The sequence below is a fragment of the Heterodontus francisci genome, chromosome 6, assembly GCF_036365525.1.
Source record: "Heterodontus francisci isolate sHetFra1 chromosome 6, sHetFra1.hap1, whole genome shotgun sequence".
Lineage (NCBI taxonomy): Eukaryota > Metazoa > Chordata > Chondrichthyes > Heterodontiformes > Heterodontidae > Heterodontus > Heterodontus francisci.
In genome coordinates this window covers 1457592-1484545 of record NC_090376.1, presented here as the reverse complement: position 1 = coordinate 1484545, position 26954 = coordinate 1457592, and the positions used below count along the sequence as shown (strand labels likewise).

Here is a 26954-nt window from a genome sequence, read left to right as displayed (position 1 = left end):
GTTTTTAGTTGTGTCAAGGTGCCAGCACAGGCATGATGGGCAGAATGGCCTCCTTCTGTGCTGTCACTCTGTGATTGGATCAGCTGCCGTGGTGTCACTGATCACTGATCCCATTCTCACTGAAATGTGCTCACAATATTTTTGCTATCTAGCTGCAGCCGGAAATTTAAAACTGGTTTTGTTGCTGTTTATTCAAATGCACAGCCGAGGGAGCGATCCTTCAGGCTGGTGGAGGAAGGAATTGCTACCAATCCTCATGTATCATCAGTTGATGCAAAACAGGCCAAAACTGGGAGACTCAATGTAATCAGCAACATTTGCCCTCACTGGTGTATTTACTGCGAGTTGGTTTCCTCTCAGTTAGATTTGGAGAGTGCCTTTTGTTTGAGCACTCTGATGTAAGCACGTGTGGCACCCAGAAACAGCCATGAACTGAACTACCAATGAATCTGTCAGCATCTGTGGAGAGAGAAACAGAGTAAATGTTTCAGGTCAGTGACCCTTCATCAGAACCTTCCTTCAGGGTTCGGAAACGTTAACTCTGTTTCTCTCTCCACAGATGCAGCCAGACCTGCTGAGTGTTTCCAGCATTTTTTGTTTTATTTCAGATTTCCAGGATCTGCAGTATTTTGCTTTTAGACCAATGAATCTGTTTTTGATTCTTTGTTGTTTGAGGTGGAATATTAACCAGAACATGAGAAGACCATTCTCATCCTTTTCACATACTGCCATAGAATCTTCAACACCCACCTTAGATGGCAGACAGGGCCTCAGTTTAATGTCTCATTTGAAGATGGCACCTCTGACCGTGCGGCGCCCCCTCGGTGCCGGCCCTCTGACCGTGCGGCGCCCCCTCGGTGCCGGCCCTCCGACCGTGCGGCGCCCCCTCGGTGCCGGCACTGGGAGTGTTACCCTGAATTACGTGCTCAAGTCTCTGGAGTGAGACTTGAACCCGTGACCTAACTCGGCAGGGAGAGTTATATCCACTGAGTCAAACTGCCAGCTTCGCTGCTGCCCAATGTTAACTCTCAGCATTATTACTACATTCTGATATGTTGGGTGTTTGTTTCCTCCCCATCCTTTTTCCTTCATCTCCCCATTGCCCCTCTCACTGTTTCCAGACGCTCCTGTGAAAGCCCACACTCCATGGGGACTGCTCATCACACCCAGCAGTACAGCAGCCAGCAGGATAGCCTCTCAGGGCGACACCTCACCAGGTACATGCTGTGCCCACACCTGCTTCCCTGCCTCTCCACCCCAAAGGCAGGAACATACCCTTTGACCTCTTCCCCCACCCGCAGCAACCTCCACTTACCCTTGCAATAATCCTCTGCTTTCCCTGGGGGCAGGGTGAGTAATCCCTGCACTGTCTACTCCTCTCCACAATGGTCTGCCCCCAGAAACCCTCCTTTACCCTCAACCCAAACCAGTGCGCACCCCCTCCCCAATCCCCTCAAACTTGTGCAAACCCCTTCCTCAATCCCCTGAAACTTGTGCAAACCTCTTCCTCAACCCCTTCAAACTGGGGAAAACCCCCTCCCTATCCCCTCAAACTGGTGCATATCCATCCTGCTGTCCCTCCACCACCCGCCCCCCCCACCGCCACCCCCCAAAACCAGCTCTTTTTCCCACTTGCTTTCCCCTCTGCTCAAGATGCTCGTTTTACTTTCTCTGATCTTTTCTGCTTTGTTTTTATTTTGGTGTCTGAAGGCCTTGAAACAGAGGCACAATGTCCAAATGTCCAAATAAAGTGACTGAGACCCCCTTACAGGTTGAGTCTCTGTCTGATATGGAATAAATCGTGTGCGCTTGCGTGCACTCGCTCTCCCTCACTCCATACACACTTACTCTCAAGCTCTCACACACATAGGTAGAGTACCTGATTGTTTTGCCTCACACTTTGCAGCACAGATCACTGGACAGTGATCAGGAGAAGGAACGCTGGCTGATTTCTCCTCTCTCTAACCCAGGGGTTCACTGGATAGTTATTGGGAGCAAGAACCCTGGCTGTTTGCCCTTCCTGGTGATTGCGATCAATTCTAAACCCCACTTGCAGTGCAGCAGTTGATCCCAAATGTCCACTGACTGCTCCCCACTTTCCCCTTCACCTTGCAATAGGCAGAGCTCTGCTGGGTTTCAGTAAATGGGAAACGGCAGTGTCAGTGGGACTACAAACACCAGCCTTGTAATCTGCAATTACTCCAACACCTTCACAATCTCTGCTGCTCTCAGCTCCGTGGCCCACATCTCCTTCCCCGGCACATCATGAAACAACTTCCTAATTACCAGTCACAGCCTGACCAATCCTGTGTGTTCATTCCAAAGACTGTGGCCACTCAGATATTTGGGTGCAGTGCCTGTCTGGTAAAATCCACCTCCCCTCAACCCCGGCACTTCAGCCTCGATAAGGAAACATGCCTACCCCTTCGTGATCTGCCTGTGTTCATTTTCCACTTCATGCCTCACTTGTCCACTTATCCACTTATCTCAGCTCGTTAATTTGAACCAAACCTGGTAGCGGCAGGAGATTACAGCCATGTTTTATCGAAGCAGTGTTACTCTGTTAGGTTTGCAGCTCTCCTTCCCACTGCAGTTTGTCTGATTAAACATGTGTTTGAATGTTTGTGTGAGGACAGTGACAATTCTTTAAGGGTTAACAATCCCATGAGGGAAAAGATTTGTGTCTTTATTTCTCAGTCTTGAATGGATCATTCTCTCCAGGAATCTCTAAGGCCGAGCTGAGCAGCAATGCAACTGAGCGAAAGGCCCTTTGCCTGGCTCGCTGCTCTCATCCTCTCTGCTGTGCATTCTATTCCAGGGTCAAGCAACATTCACCAGTCCCAGAGCAGCCCAGTCACGAGCGGTGATGAACCTGCCCGCGGGATTGCCGTCGAGAAGTTTGACATTGTGAAAAAGTGGGGAATCAACACCTACAAGGTCAGTGTAAGGTTGGGAGCAATCTCAGCTCGTACTGTACCCCAGTGTCCGAGACAGACCTTCAGCCAGCAGCCCCCTCTACCCCCCGTATCATACACAGACCTGTGACCCCCCCACCCCCCGTATCACACACAGACCTGTGACCCCCACTCCCCCCCCCCCCCCCCAGTATCAGACACAGACGTGTGACCCCCCCCCCCCACCAAGTATCAGACACAGACCTGACCCCCCTCCCCCCAGTATCAGACACATACCTGTGACCCACCCCCCCAGTATCAGACACATACCTGTGACCCACCCCCCCAGTATCAGACACAGACCTGTGACCCCCCCCCAGTATCAGACACAGACCTGTGACCCCCCCCAGTATCAGACACAGACCTGTGACCCCCCCCAGTATCAGATACAGACCTGTGACCCCCCCCCAGTATCAGATACAGACCTGTGACCCCCCCCCAGTATCAGATTCAGACCTGTGACCCCCCCCAGTATCAGATACAGACCTGTGACCCCCCCCAGTATCAGATACAGACCTGTGACCCCCCCCCCAGTATCAGATACAGACCTGTGACCCCCCCCAGTATCAGATACAGACCTGTGACCCCCCCCCCAGTATCAGATACAGACCTGTGACCCCCCCCCAGTATCAGATACAGACCTGTGACCCCCCCCAGTATCAGATACAGACCTGTGACCCCCCCCCAGTATCAGATACAGACCTGTGACCCCCCCAGTATCAGATACAGACCTGTGACCCCCCCCCAGTATCAGATACAGACCTGTGACCCCCCCCAGTATCAGATACAGACCTGTGACCCCCCCCAGTATCAGATACAGACCTGTGACCCCCCCCAGTATCAGATACAGACCTGTGACCCCCCCCAGTATCAGATACAGACCTGTGACCCCCCCCAGTATCAGATACAGACCTGTGACCCCCCCCAGTATCAGATACAGACCTGTGACCCCCCCCAGTATCAGATACAGACCTGTGACCCCCCCCCCAGTATCAGATACAGACCTGTGACCCCCCCCAGTATCAGATACAGACCTGTGACCCCCCCCAGTATCAGATACAGACCTGTGACCCCCCCCAGTATCAGATACAGACCTGTGACCCCCCCCAGTATCAGATACAGACCTGTGACCCCCCCCAGTATCAGATACAGACCTGTGACCCCCCCCAGTATCAGATACAGACCTGTGACCCCCCCCCCCAGTATCAGATACAGACCTGTGACCCCCCCAGTATCAGATACAGACCTGTGACCCCCCCCAGTATCAGACACAGACCTGTGACCCACCCCCCCAGTATCAGACACAGACCTGTGACCCCACTCCCCCCAGTATCAGACACAGACCTGTGACCCCCCCTCCCCCCAGTATCAGACACAGACCTGTGACCCCCCCTCCCCCCAGTATCAGACACAGACCTGTGACCCCCCCCCCCAAGTATCAGACACAGACCTGTGAACCCCCCCCCCCCCAGTATCAGACACAGACCTGTGCCCCCCCTCTCCCCAGTATCAGACACAGACATAGAAGATAGAACATAGAACATTACAGCGCAGTACAGGCCCTTCAGCCCTCGATGTTGCGCTGACCTGTGAAACCATCTGACCTACACTATTCAATTTTCATCCATATGTCTATCCAATGACCACTTAAATGCCCTTAAAGTTGGCGAGTCTACTACTGTTGCAGGCAGGGCGTTCCACGCCCCTACTACTCTCTGTGTAAAGAAACTACCTCTGACATCTGTCCTATATCTATCACCCCTCAACTTAAAGCTATGTCCCCTCGTGTTTGCCATCACCATCCGAGGAAAAAGACTCTCACTATCCACCCTGTCCAACCCTCTGATTATCTTATATGTCTCTATTAAGTCACCTCTTCTCCTCCTCCTCTCTAACGAAAACAACCTCAAGTCCCTCAGCCTTTCCTCGTAAGACCTTCCCTCCATACCAGGCAACATCCTAGTAAATCTCCTCTGCACCTTTTCCAAAGCTTCCACATCCTTCCTATAATGCGGTGACCAGAACTGCATGCAATACTCCAGGTGCGGCCGCACCAGAGTTCTGTACAGCTGCAGCATGACCTCGTGGCTCCTAAACTCGATCCCCCCACTAATAAAAGCTAACACACCATATGCCTTCTTAACAGCTCTTTTAACCTGGGTGGCAACTTTCAGGGATTTATGTACCTGGACACCAAGATCTCTCTGTTCATCTACACTACCAAGAATCTTCCCATTAGCCCAGTATTCTGCAATCCTGTTACTCCTTCCGAAGTGAATCACCTCACACTTTTCCGCATTAAACTCCATTTGCCATCTCTCATCCCAGCTCTGCAGCCTATCTATGTCCCTCTGTAACCTACAACATCCTTCGGCACTATCCACAACTCCACCGACCTTCGTGTCATCCGCAAATTTACTAACGCACCCTTCGACACCCTCATCCAGGTCATTTATAAAAATGACAAACCGCAGTGGCCCCAAAACAGATCCTTGTGGTACACCACTAGAAACTATACTCCAGGATGAACATTTACCATCAACCACCACCCTCTGTCTTCTTTCAGCTAGCCAATTTCTGATCCAAAGCACTAATTCACCTTCAATCCCATACTTCTGTATTTTCTGCAATAGCCTACCGTGGGGAACTTTATCAAACGCCTTACTGAAATCCATATAGACCACATCCACGGCTTTACCCTCATCCACCTGTTTGGTCACCTTGTCAAAAAACTCAATAAGGTTTGTGAGGCACGACCTACCCTTCACAAAACCGTGCTGACTATCTCTAATGAACTTATTCTTTTCAAGATGATTATAAATCCTATCTCTTATAACCTTTTCCAACATTTTACCCACAACCGAAGTAAGGCTCACAGGTCTATAATTACCAGGGCTGTCTCTACTCCCCTTCTTGAACAAGGGGACAACATTTGCTATCCTCCAGTCTTCCGGCACTATTCCTGTCGACAATGACAACATAAAAATCAAGGACAAAGGCTCTGCAATCTCCTCCCTGGCTTCCCAGAGAATCCGAGGATAAATCCCATCTGGCCCAGGGGACTTATCTATTTTCACACTTTCCAAAATTGCTAACACCTCCTCCTTGTGCACCTCAATCCCATCTAGCCTAGTAGTCTGTATCTCAGTATTCTCCTCGACAACATTTTCTTTCTCCACTGTAAATACTGACGAAAAATATTCATTTAACACTTCCCCTATCTCCTCCGATTCCACACACAACTTCCCACTACTATCCTTGATTGGCCCTAACCTATCTCTAGTCATTCTTTTATTCCTGATATACCTATAGAAAGCCTTAGGGTTTTCTTTGATCCTATCCGCCAATGACTTCTCGTGTCCTCTCCTTGCTCTTCTTATCTCTCCCTTTAGATCCTTCCTGGCTAGCTTGTAACTCTCAAGCGCCCTAACTGAGCCTTCACGTCTCCTCCTAACATAAGCCGCCTTCTTCCTCTTGACAAGCTCTTCAACTTCTTTAGTAAACCACGGCTCCCTCGCTCGACAACTTCCTCCCTGCCTTACAGGTACATACTTATCAAGGACACGCAGTAGCTGCTCCTTGAATAAGCTCCACATTTCGATTGTGCCCATCCCCTGCAGTTTCCTTCCCCATCCTACGCATCCTAAATCTTGCCTAATCGCATCATAATTTCCTTTCCCCCAGCTATAATTCTTGCCCTGCTGTATATGCCTGTCCCTGCCCATCGCTAGGGTAAACCTAACCGAATTGTGATCACTATCACCAAAGTGCTCACCAACTTCTAAATCTAACACCTGGCTGGGTTCATTACCCAGTACCAAATCCAATGTGGCATCGCCCCTGGTTGGCCTGTCTACATATTGTGTCAGAAAACCCTCCTGCACACACTGGACAAAAACAGACCCATCTAAAGTACTCGAACTATAGTATTTCCAGTCAATATTTGGAAAGTTAAAGTCCCCCATAACCACTACCCTGTTACTCTCGCTCCTGTCAAGAATCATCTTTGCTATCCTTTCCTCTACATCTCTGGAACTATTTGGAGGTCTATAGAAAACTCCCAACAGGGTGACCTCTCCTCTCCTGTTTCTAACCTCGGCCCATACTACCTCAGTAGACGAGTCCTCAAACGTCCTTTCTGCCGCTGTAATACTTTCCTTGATTAACAATGCCACACCCCCCCCTCTTTTACCCTCTTCTCTGTTCTTAGTGAAACATCTAAATCCCGGAACCCGCAACATCCATTCCTGTCCCTGCTCTACCCATGTCTCTGAAATGGCCACAACATCGAGATCCCAGGTACCAACCTATGCTGCAAGCTCACCCACCTTATTCCGGATGCTCCTGGCATTGAAGTAGACACATTTTAAACCAGGTTCTTGCTTGCCAGTGCCCTCTTGTGTCCTTATAACCTTATCTCTGCCCTCACTACTCTCAACATCCTGCACACTGGAACTACAATTTAGGTTCCCATCCCCCTGCTGAATTAGTTTAAACCCCCCGAAGAGCACTAGCAAATCTCCCCCCCACCAGGATATTGGTACCCCTCTGGTTCAGGTGAAGACCATCCTGTTTGTAGAGGTCCCACCTACCCCAGAAAGAGCCCCAATTATCCAGGAAACCAAAACCCTCCCTCCTACACCATCCCTGCAGCCACGTGTTCAACTCCTCTCTCTCCCTATTCCTCACTTCGCTAGCACGTGGCACGGGCAACAACCCAGAGATAACAACTCTGTTTGTTCTCGCTCTAAGCTTCCACCCTAGCTCCCTGAATTTCTGCCTTAACTCCCCATCTGTCTTCCTACCTATGTCGTTGGTGCCTATGTGTACCACGACTTGGGGCTGCTCCCCCTCCCCCTTGAGGATCCCAAAAACACGATCCGAGACATCACGTACCCTGGCACCTGGGAGGCAACACACCAACCGTGAGTCTCTCTCGTTCCCACAAAACCTCCCCCCAGTATCAGACACAGACCTGTGACCCCCCCCCCCCACCAGTATCAGACACAGACCTGTGACCCCCCCCCCCCACCAGTATCAGACACAGACCTGTGACCCCCCCTCCTCCCAGTATCAGACACAGACCTGTGACCGACCCCCCCCAGCATCAGACACAGACCTGTGACCCCCCTCCTCCCAGTATCAGACACAGACCTGTGACCGACCCCCCCCAGTATCAGACACAGACCTGTGACCCCCCTCCCCCCAGTATCAGACACAGACCTGTGACCGACCCCCCTAGCATCAGACACAGACCTGTGACCCCCCTCCCCCCAGTATCAGACACAGACCTGTGACCGCCCTCCCCCCAGTATCAGACGCAGACCTGTGACCGCCCTCCCCCCAGTATCAGACGCAGACCTGTGACCGCCCTCCCCCCAGTATCAGACGCAGACCTGTGACCCCCCTCCCCCCAGTATCAGACACAGACCTGTGACCCCCCTCCTCCCAGTATCAGACACAGACCTGTGACCGACCCCCCCAGTATCAGACACAGACCTGTGACCGCCCTCCCCCCCAGTATCAGACACAGACCTGTGACCCCCCTCCTCCCAGTATCAGACACAGACCTGTGACCCCCCCCCCCTCCCAGTATCAGACACAGACCTGTGACCCCCCCCCCTCCCAGTATCAGACACAGACCTGTGACCCCCCCCCCCCCACCAGTATCAGACACAGACCTGTGACCCCCCCCCCCCCCACCAGTATCAGACACAGACCTGTGACCACTCCCCCAGTCCCCAGTGTTAAATGGACCAGTAACCCTTATCTCACCAGTCTTCCCCCCCCCCCCACCCTCCCCTTGCCATTGTTAAACATGGACCTGTACCCACTCATCCTTGTCCCCACTGTTAGACATGGGCCCGTATCCACCCCTCTCCCCTCCCCTATCTCCCCACAAACACCCCGCTTGCACCTCGAGGTTGGCACGGACCTGTACGCTCTTTCTCCTCGCCCCCCCCCCAACCCCCACCTGGGATTGACAGACCTGCAGTTGCCAGTACTGTACCCCAGTGTTATGTTGCTCAAATTGCTTTCTCTGGACTCATTTGGAACGATAGATTCTAGGTATTTTCTGAGTGTAATCAAGCCACTCCCTTGCTGTCATACTAAAACCCCAGTGCTGATGATAAGCAGCAGTACAACTCCATCCTTCTGGCTTGTGTGGTACAAACACTGACCCTGAGGTCAAAGGTTCAGATTCCTGAAGCCAGGAATACTTTGCGCCTGTGCAGTAAATCTGTCTATAATTTGCTACTCTGGGAGCTGAGTGTGTCCTGATATTGTTCAGTGTGAATGTGTAAGCCGGAGCTGCTGTAAATACTCTAGTGGCACAGACATTATGTTTGGTCGTATCTGCAGTGCACGAAGCAGTTAATCTCAGAGAGGTTTGGTCGAGGGTCTCGGACGGTGGACCTCCAGCTGGAAGCACAGATTGAACTCCTACGTGACACAAAGAGGAAATATGAGAACGTGCTGCGTCTCGCTCGTGCCCTCACCAATCATTTCTACAACATGGTGCAGACACAGCGGGCCTTGGGAGAGACTTTCTCTGATCTCAGCCAGAAATCGCCAGAGCTCCAGGTACACGATGAGCATGGGGAGGTGGGCGTGGGCACAAGAAAGGCATGTGGGCACATTTTATGGGCTGTCTGCGCTCCGCTTGCTGGCCCCGGGGGTGTCCGCGCTCCGCTTGCTGGCCCCGGGGGTGTCCGCGCTCCGCTTGCTGGCCCCGGGGGTGTCCGCGCTCCGCTTGCTGGCCCCGGGGGTGTCCGCGCTCCGCTTGCTGGCCCCGGGGGTGTCCGCGCTCCGCTTGCTGGCCCCGGGGGTGTCCGCGCTCCGCTTGCTGGCCCCGGGGGTGTCCGCGCTCCGCTTGCTGGCCCCGGGGGTGTCCGCGCTCCGCTTGCTGGCCCCGGGGGTGTCCGCGCTCCGCTTGCTGGCCCCGGGGGTGTCCGCGCTCCGCTTGCTGGCCCCGGGGGTGTCCGCGCTCCGCTTGCTGGCCCCGGGGGTGTCCGCGCTCCGCTTGCTGGCCCCGGGGGTGTCCGCGCTCCGCTTGCTGGCCCCGGGGGTGTCCGCGCTCCGCTTGCTGGCCCCGGGGGTGTCCGCGCTCCGCTTGCTGGCCCCGGGGGTGTCCGCGCTCCGCTTGCTGGCCCCGGGGGTGTCCGCGCTCCGCTTGCTGGCCCCGGGGGTGTCCGCGCTCCGCTTGCTGGCCCCGGGGGTGTCCGCGCTCCGCTTGCTGGCCCCGGGGGTGTCCGCGCTCCGCTTGCTGGCCCCGGGGGTGTCCGCGCTCCGCTTGCTGGCCCCGGGGGTGTCCGCGCTCCGCTTGCTGGCCCCGGGGGTGTCCGCGCTCCGCTTGCTGGCCCCGGGGGTGTCCGCGCTCCGCTTGCTGGCCCCGGGGGTGTCCGCGCTCCGCTTGCTGGCCCCGGGGGTGTCCGCATTCCGCTTGCTGACTCTGGGGTGTCTCTGTTCCCTCCCCTCACACAGGAGGAGTTTGGATACAATGCTGAGACTCAGAAGCTGCTATGTAAGAATGGGGAGACATTGCTTGGAGCCATCAACTTCTTCGTATCCAGCATCAACACTTTAGTCAACAAGACAATGGAGGACACACTCCTCACCGTCAAGCTGTTCGAGAATGCCAGGTGGGGCAAATGCAGATTACAATCCATCCAGAGTGTAATTGAGCTGTTCTGGGGACTGCACCTCAAGAAGGATATATTGGCCATGGAGGGGGTGCAGCATAGAATGATACCAGGGCTAAAAGAGTTAAGTTATAAGAACAGCTTGCATAGTCTCAGCTTGTATTCCCTTGTGTTTACTGCATGGTTACCCTGGGGGGGTGGGGAGGGGAGGGGGTGTGTCTGTGTACCTAGGGCTGTCTGTGTACCTTAGCTGTAGGAGACAGAGAGTGATGACAGACGGCTGTTTGTGACTGGAAGCCAGTGTCCAGTGGCGTACCACAAGGATCTGTGCTGGGTCCCCTATTGTTTGTCATTTAGATAAATGACACAGATGACTATGTGGGGGGTAGGATCAGTAAGTTTGCAGATGACACAAAGATTGGCCGAGTGGTTAACAGTGAGGTGGAGTGTCTTAGGTTACAGGAAGATATAGACGGGAAGGTCAAATGGGCAGAAAAGTGGCAGATGGAATTTAACCCTGAAAAGTGTGAGGTGATACACTTTGGAAGGAGTAATGTGACACGGAAGTATTCAATGAATGGCCTGACACTGGGAAGTTCCGAGGAACAAAGGGACCTTGGCGTGTTTGTCCATAGATCTCTGAAGGCAGAAGGGCAGATTAATAGGGTGGTGAAAAAGGCATATGGGACACTTGTCTTTATCAATCGAGGCATAGATTACAAAAGCAGGGAGGTCATGTTGGAGTTGTACAGAACTTTGGTAGGGCCACAGCTGGAGTAGTGTGTGCAATTCTGGTCACCACATTATAGGAAGGATGTGATTGCATTGGAGGGGGTGCAGAGGCGATTCACCAGGATGTTGCCTGGGATGGAACATTTAAGCTATGAAGAGAGGTTGGATAGGCTTGGGTTGTTTTCGCTGGAGCAGAGAAGACTGAGGGGTGACCTGATCGAGGTGTACAAGATTATGAGGGGCATGGACAGGGTGGAGAGGGAGCAGCTGTTCCCCTTAGTTGAAGGGTCAGTTACGAGGGGTCACAAGTTTAAGGTGAGGGGCAGGAGGTTTAAGGGGGATTTGAGGAAGAACTTTTTTACCCAGAGGGTGATGACGGTCTGGAATGCCCTGCCTGGGAGGGTGGTAGAGGCAGGTTGTCTCACATCCTTTAACAAGTACCTGGATGAGCACTTGGCATGTCATAACATTCAAGGCTATGGGCCAAGTGCTGGGATTAGGTAGACAGGTCAGGTGGCTTTAATGCATCGGTGCAGACTCGATGGGCCGAAGGGCCTCTTCTGCACTGTATTATTCTGTGATTCTGTGATACCGCGTGCTGACCCTGTGGGGGTGTCCGTGTTCCTCGCGCTGACCCTGTGGGTGATCCAGTCGAGTTGTTTAAGATGATCAAAAGGATTTAATAGGGTAGATAGAAACTGTTTCTTCTGGTGAGGGAGTAAAGAGCAAGGGGCCATAGGGTCATTACAGCAAAGACTGAGGCCATTCGGCCTATCGAGTCCATGCCGGCCCTCTGTACAGCTGTCCAATCAGTCCCAATCCCCTGCCCTATCCCTATAGCCCTGCAAGTTTAATTCCCTCAAGAAATGCCCATCTAATTACCTTTTGAAATGATTCATTGTCTCCGCTTCCACCACCCTCGAGGCAGCAAGTTCCAGGTTGTCACCACCTGCTGCATAAAAAAGTTCTTCCTCACATCCCCCCGTATCTCTTGCCCAGAACCTTCAATCTGTGTCCCCTAGTCCTTGTACCATCAACTAAGGAACAGTTTTTCTTTGTCTCCCTTATCTAAGCCTATTATAATCTTGTACACCTCTATCAAATCTCCTCTCAATATCCTTTGCCCCAAGGAGAACAATCCCAGCTTCTTCAACCTAACCTTGTTGCTAAAATCCCTCATCCCTGGAACCATTCTGGTAAATCTCCTCTGCACCCTCTCAAGGACCCTCACATCCTTCCTGAAGTGTGGTGACCCGAACTGGACTGAATACTCCAGTTGTGGCCTAACCAGAGCTTTATAAAGGTTCAGCATAACTTCCCTGATTTTGTACTCAATGCTTCTATTTATGAAGCCCAAGATCTCATATGCATCACTAACCACTCTCTCGATATGCCCTGCCACCTTCAAGGATCTAAACATGAACCCCAAGGCCCCTCTGTTCCTGCACACTCTTCAGAACTGGGGCATTTAGTCTATATTGCTTTTCCTTACACTTACCGAAATGCATCACTTCATACTTCTCTGCATTAAATTCCATCTGCCACCTGTCTGCCCATTCTGCTAGCCTATCTATGTCCTGTTGCAGTTGATTAGTATCATCCTCACTGTTTGCCACACCTCCAAGTTTGGTGTCATTGGCAAATATTGAAATTTCACTCTGTATCCAATTCAGTGATCCTAGCACTGAACCTTGGGAGCACCGCTGTTTACCATCTTCCAGTCTGAAAAACAGCCATTTATCATGACTTGCTGTTTTCTGTTCTTAAGCCAGTTTTTTTAATCAACCTGCCCTGGGAGTGTTTGATGGGACAGTGTAGAGAGAGCTTTACTCTGTATCTAACCCCGTTTTTTTTTTAAGGTGACCTTTATACCCCAGGCCCCTTTTATATATTTTTTATGTCGAGGGGGCCTTTATTCCTCAGGCCCCCTTTATATACACACTGATATTTTTAAAATAACTTTATTAAAACCAGATAAATAAACAAAAAACTCAAATTAAAATGCCATTCTCGGCGTCGACGATGCACTCCAGCCCCTGCGGTGCCCACCGGTCGCGGAAGGCCTCAAGCGTACCGGCGGACACCGCATGCTCCTTTTCCAGGGACACCCGGGCGCGAACGTAACCGCGGAAGAGGGGCAGGCAATCGGGGAGGACGGACCCCCCGACGGCCCGCAACCTGGACCTGTGAATTGCCACCTTGGCCAGGCCCAGGAGCAGACCGACGAGGAGATCCTCCTCCCGGCCCAAGCCCCTCCGCACCGGGTGCCCAAAGATCAGGAGCGTGGGACTGAAGTGCAGCCAGAATTTGAGGAGCAGCCCCTTCAGATACTCAAAGAGGGGTTGCAACCTCGCACACTCCGTATAAATGTGGAACACGGACTCGTCCAGGCCGCAGAAAGTACAGGTGGCCTGGGAGTCCGTGAACCTACTTAAAAGACTATTGCACGGGACTGCTCTGTGCAGCACCCTCCACCCCAGGTCCCCGATGTAAAGGGGGAAGACTCCCGCGTAGAGAGACCTCCATCGGGGTTTCCCCTCGCCGCCAGATGGCAACGCGGACCGCCAGGGCGTGTCCGGCCGGCTGACGAGGGCGAGGAAGTGGAGAGTGTGCAGGAGCAGCCCGTACAGGAAACCCCTCCGCGCCGATTGGAATGGCACGGAGGGCATTTCCGAGAGGCGGCTCGGGTTGTGTGGGTCCGGCTCCCGAGGAGGGTTTCGGGGCCTGGGTCCGATGAGCAGTTCCGGCCGAGCGGGGGTCAACTCGGCTGGGATCGCTCCGCACTCCCGAGCCCCCTCGCCACCCGCAGTGTGGGGCGTCCCAGGGGTTTCGGCTACTCCTCCGCCCGCCGGACCGTCCCCGGAGTCGGCCGCCCGGACAGCCGACGCGCTCTCCTCCGCCAGCGGGGGAGCGCCCTGACTGGAGGCGACCATGTTCCAGACTCGGAAAAGATCCCGGTAAAAGACAGGCAACTCCATCAGAGAGGCGCGGCTAACGGACTCCACCGGGAGCTGCGTGTCGTCTTGAAGGCAGTGACACTGGCGGAAAAAATACGTCGCCAGCGCACACCATCTGGGAGGACGCTCGACGTACAGGTATCTCTGCAGGGTCCGAAGGCGGAGAGTCGCAGGCTGGGTGCGGACGCACACCAGCGACTGACCGCCGTCCTAGATCGGGAGACTCAGGACCGCGGCAGAGACCCAGTGTTTCCTCTTGCCCCAGAAGAAATCGACGAGTTTCTTCTGGATCTTGGTGGCAAATACAGGGGGCGGGGCCAAAGTGACCAACCGGTACCACAGCATGGAGGCCACCAGTTGGTTTATGACCAACGCTCGGCCCCTGTAGGAAAGCACTCGGAGCAGTCCTGTCCAGCGCCCCAGCCGAGCGGTGACTTTCGCCTCCAACTCCTGCCAGTTTGCCGGCCAGGCTTCCTCAGCGGGGCTAAGGTGGACTCCCAGATAGAGGAGGTGCGTGGTGCTCCACGCAAAAGGTGTCATCTCCTCCGGCAGGGAGTCCACCCGCCACTGACCAACCAGGAGTCCGGAACATTTCTCCCAATTGATCATCGTGGAGGACGCGGCAGAAAAGGTCTGCTGGCAGTCGCGCATCCTCCGCAAGTCAACGGGATCTGTGATTGCGAGGAGCACGTCGTCGGCGTAAGCCGAGAGGACGACCCGCATGGCCGGCTCGCGCAGAGCCAATCCCGTCAACCACCTGCGAAGCAGGCACAGGAAGGGCTCCACGCAGATGGTATACAATTGGCCGGACATGGGGCACCCCTGACGCACTCCTCTCCCAAATCGAAGGGGCGCCGTCAAGGACCCGTTAACTTTGACGAGACACTCTGCGGCGGCGTATAAAAATTGGACCCGGGCCACGAAATGCGGCCCGAGTCCGAAAGCGCGCAGAGTCCCGAAAAGGTAATCGTGATCCACCCTGTCGAACGCCTTCTGATCGAGGGAGAGAAAGGCGACCGACTGACCGGTCCTCTGGGAAAGATGGATCAGGTCCCGGACCATTTGGATGTTGTCCTGGATGGACCGGCCCGGGACCGTGTCGGACTGGTCGGGGTGGATCATGTGGACCTGCACGGAGCCCAGGCGGGTAGACATCGCCCGGGCAAAGATCTTATAATCCGTGCTGAGGAGGGAGACCGGACGCCAGTTTTTAAGCAGGCGGAGATCGCCCCTCTTCGGCAGCAGGACGATGACCGCCCTGCGCCACGTGAGGGGCATCTCCCCGGTCGCCAGGCTTTCCCCCAGGACCCGCGCGTAATCGTCCCCCAGGACGTCCCAGAACGCCCTGAGGAACTCCACGGTCAACCCATCCAGCCCTGGGGATTTGCCCCTCGAGAGCTGGTGGAGGGCGCCAGTCAGCTCCGCCAACGTGAGCGGAGCCTCCAATCCTTCGGCGCCCTCCGGGCTGACCGGCAGGTCCTCCCACAAAACTCTGCGCGCATCCTCGCTGGACGGATCTGGAGAGAACAACTCACTGTAATAAGTCCGGACCAGGAGGCCCATTCCCTCCGGATCCGTGATGGAGGATCCGTCGTCGGCCAGCAGCTCAACGAGCTGCTTACGGACCCCCCGCCATTTTTCCAGCGAGTAGATGAAGGGTGAGGCGCGGTCCAAATCTTCCAGGTTCTGGATCCGTGACCTCACGTACGCGCCTCGGGACCCTATGAGCTGCAGGTCCCTCAGCACGCCCTTCTCTTTGTACGCCTGCCACAGGGCCGGGTCCACGACGGCATGACCGAGGCGGGACTCCAAGTCGAGCACCTCCCTCTCAAGGCGCCCGATCTCGGCTTCCCGCCTCTTGGTCGACCCCTTCTCGTACTCCTGACAGAAGACACGGATGCGAGTCTTGCCCACATCCCACCATCGCCTCAAGGAGGGGAAGCCCCCCTGCTTCCTTCTCCAGTCGGCCCAGAATCGACAGAACGAGTCCCGAAATCGCTCATCCTCCAGCAGCCGGTTGTTAAAGTGCCAGTACGCGGACCCCGCCCGCGTGTGGAGCGGAGTGAACTCCGCCCACACCAGGCTGTGGTCCGAGCACGGCACCAGCCGCATGGAAGCCGCCGAGACGCAGGAGACGTACGCCTGCGAAAAGTAAAGGAGGTCAATTTGCGACCCCCCCTCCACCAGACCTCCACGTGAAGGCACTGGAGTCGGGATGGAGATTCCGCCAGACGTCCACCAAGTTAAGGGAGCTGATCAGTCCCCTCAACTTCTCCACCGACGCTTGGCCACGCTGGGGACCGGACCGATCCCCCACCTCGAGGGTGCAGTTAAAATCCCCCCCGAGGATGATGCACTCGCCGCTATCAATGGAGCTCAAGAGAGCGGACACTTCTTCAAAGAAGCGCGCTTGCAACGCGCCGGGCCTGGGCGTGTACACGTTCACAAAGTGGAGCGGCACGCTACCCAGGCGAACGGCGAGGTGGAGCAAGCGACCCGGCACTAGCTCCTTGACCCCCAAGATCTCCGGGCTGAAAAGTCGGGGCCAACAAGATAGCCACCCCACTAGAAATAAGGCTGAGGTGACTCATGTAGACCCCACCCTGCCACTCCAGGAGCCAGGTGGCTTCGTCTCTCGGAACGGTGTGGGTTTCCTGCAGAAAGCTCACCGCGTATCTCCCTTCCCTGAGGACTGAGATTGTGAAATCTGCGGTGAGACCCCCTGCTGCGGTTGATGTTGAGGCTGACTATGGTTATCTTCATGTCAAAGGTACTTAAAACCCGTCACCAACACTTCACTGTGAGGAGGGAGTGGAAGTGCACCAGGCCTTCCACCGCCCTAGCAACCCATTGAGGAACACATTAAAACGGCACCTCTCAACCAGTTTCGCGCCCGCGCGCTTACCCGCTTTCTTCAGTGCGGCACGGATGGACTGTATGATCAGCGCCAGATTCGACCAACGGCCAAGGCAACCCCTGCAAGCCGCGAGGGAATCCCAGAGTTCCGCCGTGGGGATGAGAGGAGATTCGGTGGGAGGCACGAGGGACTCCACCACCTCACTGGCGATGGAATCAAGGTCATCCTCCGTGCCCCACACCAAATCCCCATCCTCCTCCGGGTCATCACCGCTAGCGGCCGACACATCCACCACACACTGTGGGGCAGACGTCCCGGCCGCCCCAGCTGATCCTGCCTCAGTCACGATCCCACCCCCAGGATCGATGGCGGAGGAGTCCTCTCTGGGTTCTATTGTGAAACTGGAGCCTGTGGGCGCCAGCAGCCCAGGACCCCCCTCCACCTCCGTCCCCAGGCCAATGAGTGGTCCAGGGGAGACAGAAGTTCCCGACTCTGGAAATCCAGCCGGAGCCGAGACCGGAGGTGGAGAGAGGAGACCATTTTCCGCTCCGCCAGCATCCACAGGCCCAGCAGATGGGGCAGCATTCTCGGTTATAACTGGGTCGAGTGTCTCCTGGTTGGTGGTGAACTCCGGCTGGGAGGGCTGACCCTCTGGGACCTGCCCTCCCCTCTATTCAGGGCACCCGACCCTGTGGCAGTGGCAGAATGGACAGCGTCCCCAGGCTCACCCACAACATCCACTGGCTTCCCCTGGAGGGGCCACATGTACAGGTATCTCCCCCTCCACTCCATCCTGAGGAATAGGGAGCTCCTGCCCAGACTTTGCAGCCTTAATGTTGGTGGTGGTGGTAGGGGGAACCTAAGGACCCGAAACAGGAGACAGCTGCCATCCAACAGATGGACCCTGAACCTCGGAGCCCCTTGTTACCTCTGTGGAGGGGTGCCTTCTCCTCTTTTTCCCACTAGGCCGCGGAGGCTCAGAGACCTCCATGTCATCAGAGGCCTCCGCCTCCGCACCCTCCTTTTTTTTTTAGTCACCCTGTGCCTGAGCCCAGCCCTGGGACAGGTGGATTCCGTGGGAACGGGCTTTGGGCTGAGCTCAGGCTCGGGTTGTGCCAATGTGTCCAGGGGACGCGCCTCTTGATGTTTATTTTTCCTCCGCGTCTTCCACTCGGACGGGCACTCCCCTCCCCGCTGGAGGCTGTGAAAACCACAGCCTCCGTTGGATGTGTGGGGGGAGTGGGAGGAGGTGCTGTGGAACCACCCTGGGCTGCCGAGGTGGAGCTGGCGGCCGGGAGGTTGGGGCAGTTCTTAGGAACATGCCCCACCCCCTTGCAGATGTGGCACCGCACCCCGTCCGAGGTCCAAAAGACGCGGTAGGCCGTCCCCTGGAAATCCACATTAAATTGGCCCTCCGAGACCACCTCCCGCGCCAGCTGCATAAATAACTGGCGGCGGAAGGAGTGGACATGCCGGAGGCTGTTTTCCCGAAGACCGAGCGGGACTGGGGCGATCCCTGACCTCACCTCCCCCAGATGGTGCAGGTGGGGGAGGAGGAGCTCACTGGGAATGAAGGGCGGGACATTGGACAACAATATCCGCTGCGCAGTGGCCCCCAGAGGATCCACAGGCAGGAAGCTCCCCCCACAGTGAGCCCCTTACTCAGGGCCAGGGACACGGCCCGCTCGGTCTTTAGAAAAAACACAGCCTTCCCATACATCTTTGAGGCCGCAGCAATGGCCGAGGGGCCGACAACCTCGGCCATTGCCTTCACAGGCCTCAATGGACATGTTGGGGTGGGGATAGCTCTTCACCCCATGGCTGGATGTTATTAATTTAAAGGGTGACGGGGCCACGTGGGCAGCCACAGAGGCTGCAGCTGCATAGGTAGTAGAGGGCCCCGCCACCGGTGATGAAAGGCTTGCCAAAGAGTCTAAGAGCTAAACCCACCCCAAATTGTAGGCTTGAAAATAACTTTAAGATACACAAAACAAACAAACAAGTTAGGGAGAGGCTGAGGGAATAGAGGAGAGCGAAAGACAGGCTGTAAGGGATGACTTTCTTTTTCTTTCTGGAGGTGGTGCGCACAGCACACTTGAAACAGTCTCTGCCAGCACACTTGGTCTTACGGTCTTCTGGTTGGGGGAGGCGTCTTCACCTGGGCCAGCTGAAGCTGCCCAGGCACTATTTATCCCCTTCTGTGTATTAGTCAGGCAGCTTCAGCTGACTCAGGCTGGGCAATTGGGGTGGGGAGGGAGCTTCCCTGCAACTTTAGTGCAACTGCACAGCTCCCTGCAGAATTGTATAGCCCCCACCCCTTGTTCTTCCGGCCTCTTCCACCTCCCACAACAGTCCAAAAGAAATAAGAGTCTGGTGCTCAACACCCACCTCCAAATACAGGCTTATTCCAAAAGTCTTTCCTCCTCTGCAGCAAAAGTTGTTCAAAGTTTTTGCAGTTTCTCCTCAGCACTCCATCTCCAGCAGCACCTCCAGCAACTGACTGCAGTACTGTCAGCTGCACCTCGTTGATGCACTTTGGAGTCCCAATTAGGAAGCAGCCAACCCCAGTGCTGTACCTGTCCTGGGAGTGTTTGATGGGGACAGTGTAGAGGGAGCTTTACTCTGTATCTCAGCCCCGTACTGTACCTGTGCTGGGAGTGTTTGATGGACAGTGTAGAGGGAGCTTTACTCTGTATCTAACCCCCGTACTGTACCTGTCCTGGGAGTGTTTGATGGGGACAGTGTAGAGGGAGCTTTACTCTGTATCTATCCCCGTTTTTTTTTTGATTGTTTGTTTGATGGGGACAGTGTAGAGGGAGCTTTGCTCTGTATCTAACCCCGTGCTTTACCTGTCCTGGGAGTGTTTGATCGGGACAGTGTAGAGGGAGCTTTACTCTGTATCTAACCCCGTGCTGTACGTGTCCTGTGGAGTGTTTGATGGGGACAGTGTAGAGGGAGCTTTACTCTGTATCTCAGCCCCGTACTGTACCTGTCCTGGGAGTGTTTGATGGGGACAGTGTAGAGGGAGCTTTACTCTGTCTAACCCCGTGCTGTACCTGTCCTGGGAGTGTTTGATGGGGACAGTGTAGAGGGAGCTTTACTCTGTATCTAACCCCGTGCTGTACCTGTCCTGGGAGTGTTTGATGGGGACAGTGTAGAGGGAGCTTTACTCTGTATCTAACCCCGTGCTGTACCTGTCCTGGGAGTGTTTGATGGGGGACAGTGTAGAGGGAGCTTTACTCTGTATCTAACCCCGTGCTGTACCTGTCCTGGGAGTGTTTGATGGGGACAGTGTAGAGGGAGCTTTACTCTGTCTAACCCCGTGCTGTACCTGTCCTGGGAGTGTTTGATGGGGACAGTGTAGAGGGAGCTTTACTCTGTCTAACCCATGCTGTCCTGTTGCAGATTGGAATATGATGCATATCGCACAGACCTTGAGGAGCTGAACCTGGGGCCTCGTGATTCTCTCACGCTGCCAAAGATTGACTTGGCACAGCAGTTGTATCTCGTGCATAAAGAGAAGTACGAGAGGTTACGCAGTGATGTCACTATCAAGCTGAAATTCCTGGAGGAAAACAAGGTGCTGATTGGCTGTTGGGGGCGGCAGTCCTGTTTTGCTTGATAGGTTGCAGTTTATGGGGCAGTGCAGATGCGGGACTGGATGATGTTGTATAACATAGAATGATTACAGCACAGAAGGAGGCCATTCGGCCTGTCACGTCCATGTCAGCTCTCTGCAAGAGCAGCTCACCTCGTGCCACTCCTCCGCCTTTTCCTCATAGCCCTGCCAATTTATTTCTTCAGATTATTATCCATTTCCCTTTAGAAAGCCACGATTAAATCTGCTTCCATCACTCTCCCGTACAGTGCATTCCAGATCCTAACCACTTGCTACATAAAAGTTTTTCCTCATGTTGCCTCTGGTTCTTTTGCCAATCACCTTAAATTGATGTCCTCTGGTTCTCGACCCTCCTGCTGATGGGAACAGTTTCTCCCCATCTACTCTTTCCTGACACCTCATGATTTTGAGCATTGCTATCAAATCTCTTCTTAATATTCTCTTTTGAGAATAGCCCAGTTTGGCCAATCAATCCATGCCACGGAAGTCCCTCATCCCTGGAACTGTTTATTTTACATTGTCGCTCCTCATTCTTCCTACCAAAATGTATCACTTCACACCTCTCTACATTAAATTTCATCTGCCATGTGTCCGCCCATTCCACCAGCCTCCTCACAGTTCACAATACTGCCAAGTTTTGTGTTATCTGTAAATTTTGAAGTTGTGCCCTGCACAACCATGTCCCTGTCAATATATATCAAGAAAAGCAGTGGTCCGAACACCGACCCTGGGGGAGCCCCACTATATACCGTCCTCCAGTCCAAAAAACAACCGTTTCACTACTCTTTTCTGTCACTCAGCCAATTTAATATCCATTACGGCCACTGTCCCTTTTATTCTATGGGCTTTGACTTTGATAAAGTGCTGGATTGCAGGTTTGTCAGCAAACGCCTTTCGGAAGTCCATGTATACTACATCAGCCACATTACCCTCATCAACACCCTCTGTTAGTTCATCAAAAAACACAATCAAATTCATTAAACACGATTTGTCTTTAACTAATCCGTGCTGGCTTTCCTTAATTAATGCACACTTGTACAAGTGACTGTTAATTTTGGCCCTGATTAACATTTCTAAACGCTTTTCCACTACTGAGGTCAGACTGACTGGCTTGCAGTCGCTGGGTTTATCTTGACACCCCTTTTTTGAACAAGGGTGCAACATCTGCATTTCTCCAGTTCTCTGGCACCAGCCCTGTATTTGAGGAGACTGCCAATTCCCGTCGTCATTCTGGTTGAGCTGCAGGAGTTAGAATTGGTTTCACTACCTTGCTTCTGAGGAAATTCATCTATGATTCCTGATCCCCAACAAAGGTCAATTCCCCTCTTCACTTTCACTGCAAGTACACTCCCTCCCTCCTTCCTTCCCCTACGCCACCCTGTCCCAACCCTACCATCTCGCTTTCCCTCCCTCTCTCCCCTCACCCCGTCCTCCCCCCTCCCTCTCCCCCCTCACCCCATCCTCCCCCTCCCTCTCCCCCCTCACCCCGTTCTCCCCCTCCCTCTCCCTCTCCCCCCTCACCCCGTCCTCCCCCTCCCTCTCCCTCTCCCCCCTCACCCCGTCCTCCCCCTCCCTCTCCCCCTCACCCCGTCCTCCCCCTCCCTCTCCCCCTCCCCCCTCACCCCGTCCTCCCCCTCCCTCTCCCCCCTCACCCCGTCCTCCCCCTCCCTCTCCCCCCTCACCCCGTCCTCCCCCTCCCTCTCCCCCCTCACCCCGTCCTCCCCCTCCCTCTCCCCCCTCACCCCGTCCTCCCCCTCCCTCTCCCCCCTCACCCCGTCCTCCCCCTCCCTCTCCCCCCTCACCCCGTCCTCCCCCTCCCTCTCCCCCCTCACCCCGTCCTCCCCCTCCCTCTCCCCCCTCACCCCGTCCTCCCCCTCCCTCCCCCTCCCTCCCCCTCCCCTCTCCCCCCTCACCCCGTCCTCCCCCTCCCTCTCCCCCCTCACCCCGTCCTCTCCCCCCTCACCCCGTCCTCTCCCCCCTCACCCCGTCCTCTCCCCCCTCACCCCGTCCTCCCCCTCCCTCTCCCCCCTCACCCCGTCCTCCCCCTCCCTCTCCCCCCTCACCCCGTCCTCCCCCTCCCTCTCCCCCCTCACCCCGTCCTCCCCCTCCCTCTCCCCCCTCACCCCGTCCTCCCCCTCCCTCTCCCCCCTCACCCCGTCCTCCCCCTCCCTCTCCCCCCTCACCCCGTCCTCCCCCTCCCTCTCCCCCCTCACCCCGTCCTCCCCCTCCCTCTCCCCCCTCACCCCGTCCTCCCCCTCCCTCTCCCCCCTCACCCCGTCCTCCCCCTCCCTCTCCCCCCTCACCCCGTCCTCCCCCTCCCTCTCCCCCCTCACCCCGTCCTCCCCCTCCCTCTCCCCCCTCACCCCGTCCTCCCCCTCCCTCTCCCCCCTCACCCCGTCCTCCCCCTCCCTCCCCCTCCCTCCCCCTCCCTCTCCCCCCTCACCCCGTCCTCCCCCTCCCTCTCCCCCCTCACCCCGTCCTCTCCCCCCTCACCCCGTCCTCTCCCCCCTCACCCCGTCCTCCCCCTCCCTCTCCCCCCTCACCCCGTCCTCCCCCTCCCTCTCCCCCCTCACCCCGTCCTCCCCCTCCCTCTCCCCCCTCACCCCGTCCTCCCCCTCCCTCTCCCCCCTCACCCCGTCCTCCCCCTCCCTCTCCCCCCTCACCCCGTCCTCCCCCTCCCTCTCCCCCCTCACCCCGTCCTCCCCCTCCCTCTCCCCCCTCACCCCGTCCTCCCCCTCCCTCTCCCCCCTCACCCCGTCCTCCCCCTCCCTCTCCCCCCTCACCCCGTCCTCCCCCTCCCTCTCCCCCCTCACCCCGTCCTCCCCCTCCCTCTCCCCCCTCACCCCGTCCTCCCCCTCCCTCTCCCCCCTCACCCCGTCCTCCCCCTCCCTCTCCCCCCTCACCCCGTCCTCCCCCTCCCTCTCCCCCCTCACCCCGTCCTCCCCCTCCCTCTCCCCCCTCACCCCGTCCTCCCCCTCCCTCTCCCCCCTCACCCCGTCCTCCCCTCCCCTCCTCTCCCCCCTCACCCCGTCCTCCCCCTCCCTCTCCCCCCTCACCCCGTCCCCCCCCTCCCTCTCCCCCCTCACCCCGTCCCCCCCCTCCCTCTCCCCCCTCACCCCGTCCCCCCCCTCCCTCTCCCCCCTCACCCCGTCCCCCCCTCCCTCTCCCCCCTCCCTCTCCCCCCTCACCCCGTCCCCCCCCTCCCTCTCCCCCCTCACCCCGTCCCCCCCCTCCCTCTCCCCCCTCACCCCGTCCCCCCCCTCCCTCTCCCCCCCTCACCCCGTCCCCCCCCTCCCTCTCCCCCCTCACCCCGTCCCCCCCTCCCTCTCCCCCTCACCCCCTCCTCCCCCTCCCTCTCCCCCCTCACCCCCTCCTCCCCCTCCCTCTCCCCCCTCACCCCCTCCTCCCCCTCCCTCTCCCCCCTCACCCCCTCCTCCCCCTCCCTCTCCCCCCTCACCCCCTCCTCCCCCTCCCTCTCCCCCCTCACCCCCTCCTCCCCCTCCCTCTCCCCCCTCACCCCCTCCTCCCCCTCCCTCTCCCCCCTCACCCCCTCCTCCCCCTCCCTCTCCCCCCTCACCCCCTCTTCCCCCTCCCTCTCCCCCCTCACCCCCTCCTCCCCCTCCCTCTCCCCCCTCACCCCCTCCTCCCCCTCCCTCTCCCCCCTCACCCCCTCCTCCCCCTCCCTCTCCCCCCTCACCCCCTCCTCCCCCTCCCCCTCCCTCTCCCCCCTCCTCCCCCTCCCTCTCCCCCCTCTCCCCCCTCCCCCTCCCTCTCCCCCCTCCTCCCCCTCCCTCTCCCTCTCCCCCCTCACCCCCTCCTCCCCCTCCCTCTCCCCCCTCACCCCCTCCTCCCCCTCCCTCTCCCCCCTCACCCCCTCCTCCCCCTCCCCCTCCCTCTCCCCCCTCCTCCCCCTCCCTCTCCCCCCTCTCCCCCCTCCCCCTCCCTCTCCCCCCTCCTCCCCCTCCCTCTCCCCCCTCCTCCCCCTCCCTCTCCCCCCTCCTCCCCCTCCCTCTCCCCCCTCCTCCCCCTCCCTCTCCCCCCTCCTCCCCCTCCCTCTCCCCCCTCACCCCCTCCTCCCCCTCCCTCTCCCCCCTCACCCCCTCCTCCCCCTCCCCCTCCCCCTCCCTCTCCCCGTCCTCCCCCTCCCCCTCCCTCTCCCACCTCACCCCCTCCCCCCACCCCCTCCCCCCACCCCCTCCCCCCACCCCCTCCCCCCACCCCCTCCCCCCACCCCCTCCCCCCACCCCCTCCCCCCACCCCCTCCCCCCTCACCCCGTCCTCCCCCACCCTGTCTCCCCATTGCCCTTAAACAGGATTGATTTAGGGTGGAGTGATGAGGCTGACCTGCCTTGTGCTTTGTCTCGACAGGTGAAAGTGATGCACAAACAACTGCTTCTGTTCCACAATGCCATCTCGGCTTACTTTGCAGGGAACCAACAGCAGCTGGAGCAGACGCTGAAACAATTCAATGTGAAGGTGAAGGGGCCCGGCTCTGACAAGCCCTCGTGGCTGGAGGAGCAGTGATGACAAATGGATTTGGAGCAGGACCAGTGAAAGGGGCAGAGTCAGGAGCAACGAGGAAGAGCAGAACAAACGAGCTGCATTAAACACAAAAAAAACCCCAAAAAATATCATTTGAAGTCAGTGTGTTTGAAACAAACTCTCCGATGTGTTAGAATTATAGGGGAATTTCCTGGTTGCTTAAATTCGAATCATTTTCAGATTTCTCGAATGCATAATCTTATACAAATCAAACACTAAGGTGCGATGGGACTGTGCGTGCGTGTTTATGTCGGAGCTCGGAGCACGCTCCTAGTTTGTATATATTCCTTCTGTGGATTACACAGGCTGTACTGGTACCTGGTGGTCCCCCTTCTGGGACCCCAACAGCTTTTTTGCTCTGGTCCTGGGGGTGCTGCGGTTAATGGGGAACAGGCTGTTTTAAAGGGGACCTTGTTTTTTATTTGCACCGTGCTCAGCACTTTGCAGAGGGTAAGTTTGAGGGGGAGAGGGGTGTGTTTCTGCTGGTGGTGAGTTGCTGTAGACATTCCGGTGAGCACAGTTGCTGATACTGATTGGTACATTGGATGAATGGTACATTTTCATACTGGGCTTCTCCATCCGGAGAGGCTGCGGACCCTGTGGTGCTGTGCTGGGGGAGGGGAGCCCAGAGGGAAGAGCAGGGGCTAAGACTGACACCCTGTTCCCAGTGTGGCCCTTGGGTTTATCCTGTCTACCCGGCTATGGGGTGGTGGGGTGTGATTTCCAAACTTGGAATATTTATTAAACCCTCTGAGATTGTGGAGGAGGAAAGTTACACTATTGTGTGATGTCACTGAGAAACTGTTGCACTATCCATGGAGTTGCCACTTTGAGGGGGATCCCCAGTGTTGAAAATGTTTGCAGAGTGAGAGTTGTGTGGTGTATTAAAAAATATATCTTCTTTAACTCTGCATTATCTGTACTGTGCTGTTTGTGGTGTTTAAATTTATTAATATAAAAATAAACTAATAAGGTAAATAGCAAAAGTCAGGAATATTGGGGAATTCTGGAGATACACAGCAAGCAGGATTGGTTGACAATTGGGCAGAAATCTTCCCTGCGCTCCTCTTCCCCTCTCCCATGCCTGCATCCCTCCCCCTTCGCGCCCCCCCCCCCCGCCTGCATCCTGCCCCTTCCCCTCACTTCCCTCTCCCCTCACCTGCACCCTTCTCCCTCCCCTCACCTGCGCCCCCGTCTTCCCTCCCAACCCTGTGCTGCACTCCTCCTGCTCAACCCCCCTGCCCTGCGCTCCTCCCCCCTCACCAGCGCCTGCACCTGCTCCCTCCCTCCCCCTGCCAGCACCTGCGCCCCCCCTTTATCCCTTGCGCTGAGCCATGCCTGCTCAACTTTCCCCCCCCCCACCCCACACCTGTGCCCCCTCAGCCCTGCCTACATCTGCTCCCTCCCCTCTCTTCTCCCTCACTCATCTGCACCCTGCTCCCTCCCCTCATGTGTGCCCCTGTCTCCCCAACTCCATCCCTGCCCTGCGCTCCTCCCTCTTTCCACCCCCCCCCCCCCATTACCTGCACCTGCTGAGTATTTTTAGAACTTTCTGGTTTCTAATCTCGGAGCATAGAACTGGTGATTTTATTTTAAAAAATTCACTTCCATCTCCCTTTTTAAGGTATTAAAATGTCCCAATTTGTTGAA

At 56.4% G+C, this 26954-nt stretch overlaps 1 protein-coding gene across 1 annotated transcript; it reads left to right on the top strand.

The window, feature by feature from the left end:
• The first annotated feature begins 2733 nt into the window (after nt 1-2733).
• On the top strand, nt 2734-26954 carry LOC137371069 (arfaptin-2-like). The gene is made up of 5 exons (XM_068032967.1): nt 2734-2937; nt 9318-9539; nt 10440-10597; nt 20549-20723; nt 25131-26954. The coding sequence occupies exons 1-5, from the start codon at nt 2749-2751 to the stop codon at nt 25284-25286; spliced, it is 900 nt and encodes a 299-aa protein (XP_067889068.1). The 5' UTR covers nt 2734-2748; the 3' UTR covers nt 25287-26954.

Excerpts from the sequence above, each read along its gene's own strand:
- LOC137371069 (XM_068032967.1), top strand. The coding sequence starts at position 2,749 with ATGCAACTGAGCGAAAGGCCCTTTGCCTGGCTCGCTGCTCTCATCCTC. Across the intron at positions 9,540-10,439 it reads AGAAATCGCCAGAGCTCCAG|GAGGAGTTTGGATACAATGC; the intron begins GTACACGATGAG and ends CCCCTCACACAG. Across the intron at positions 10,598-20,548 it reads AAGCTGTTCGAGAATGCCAG|ATTGGAATATGATGCATATC; the intron begins GTGGGGCAAATG and ends GTCCTGTTGCAG.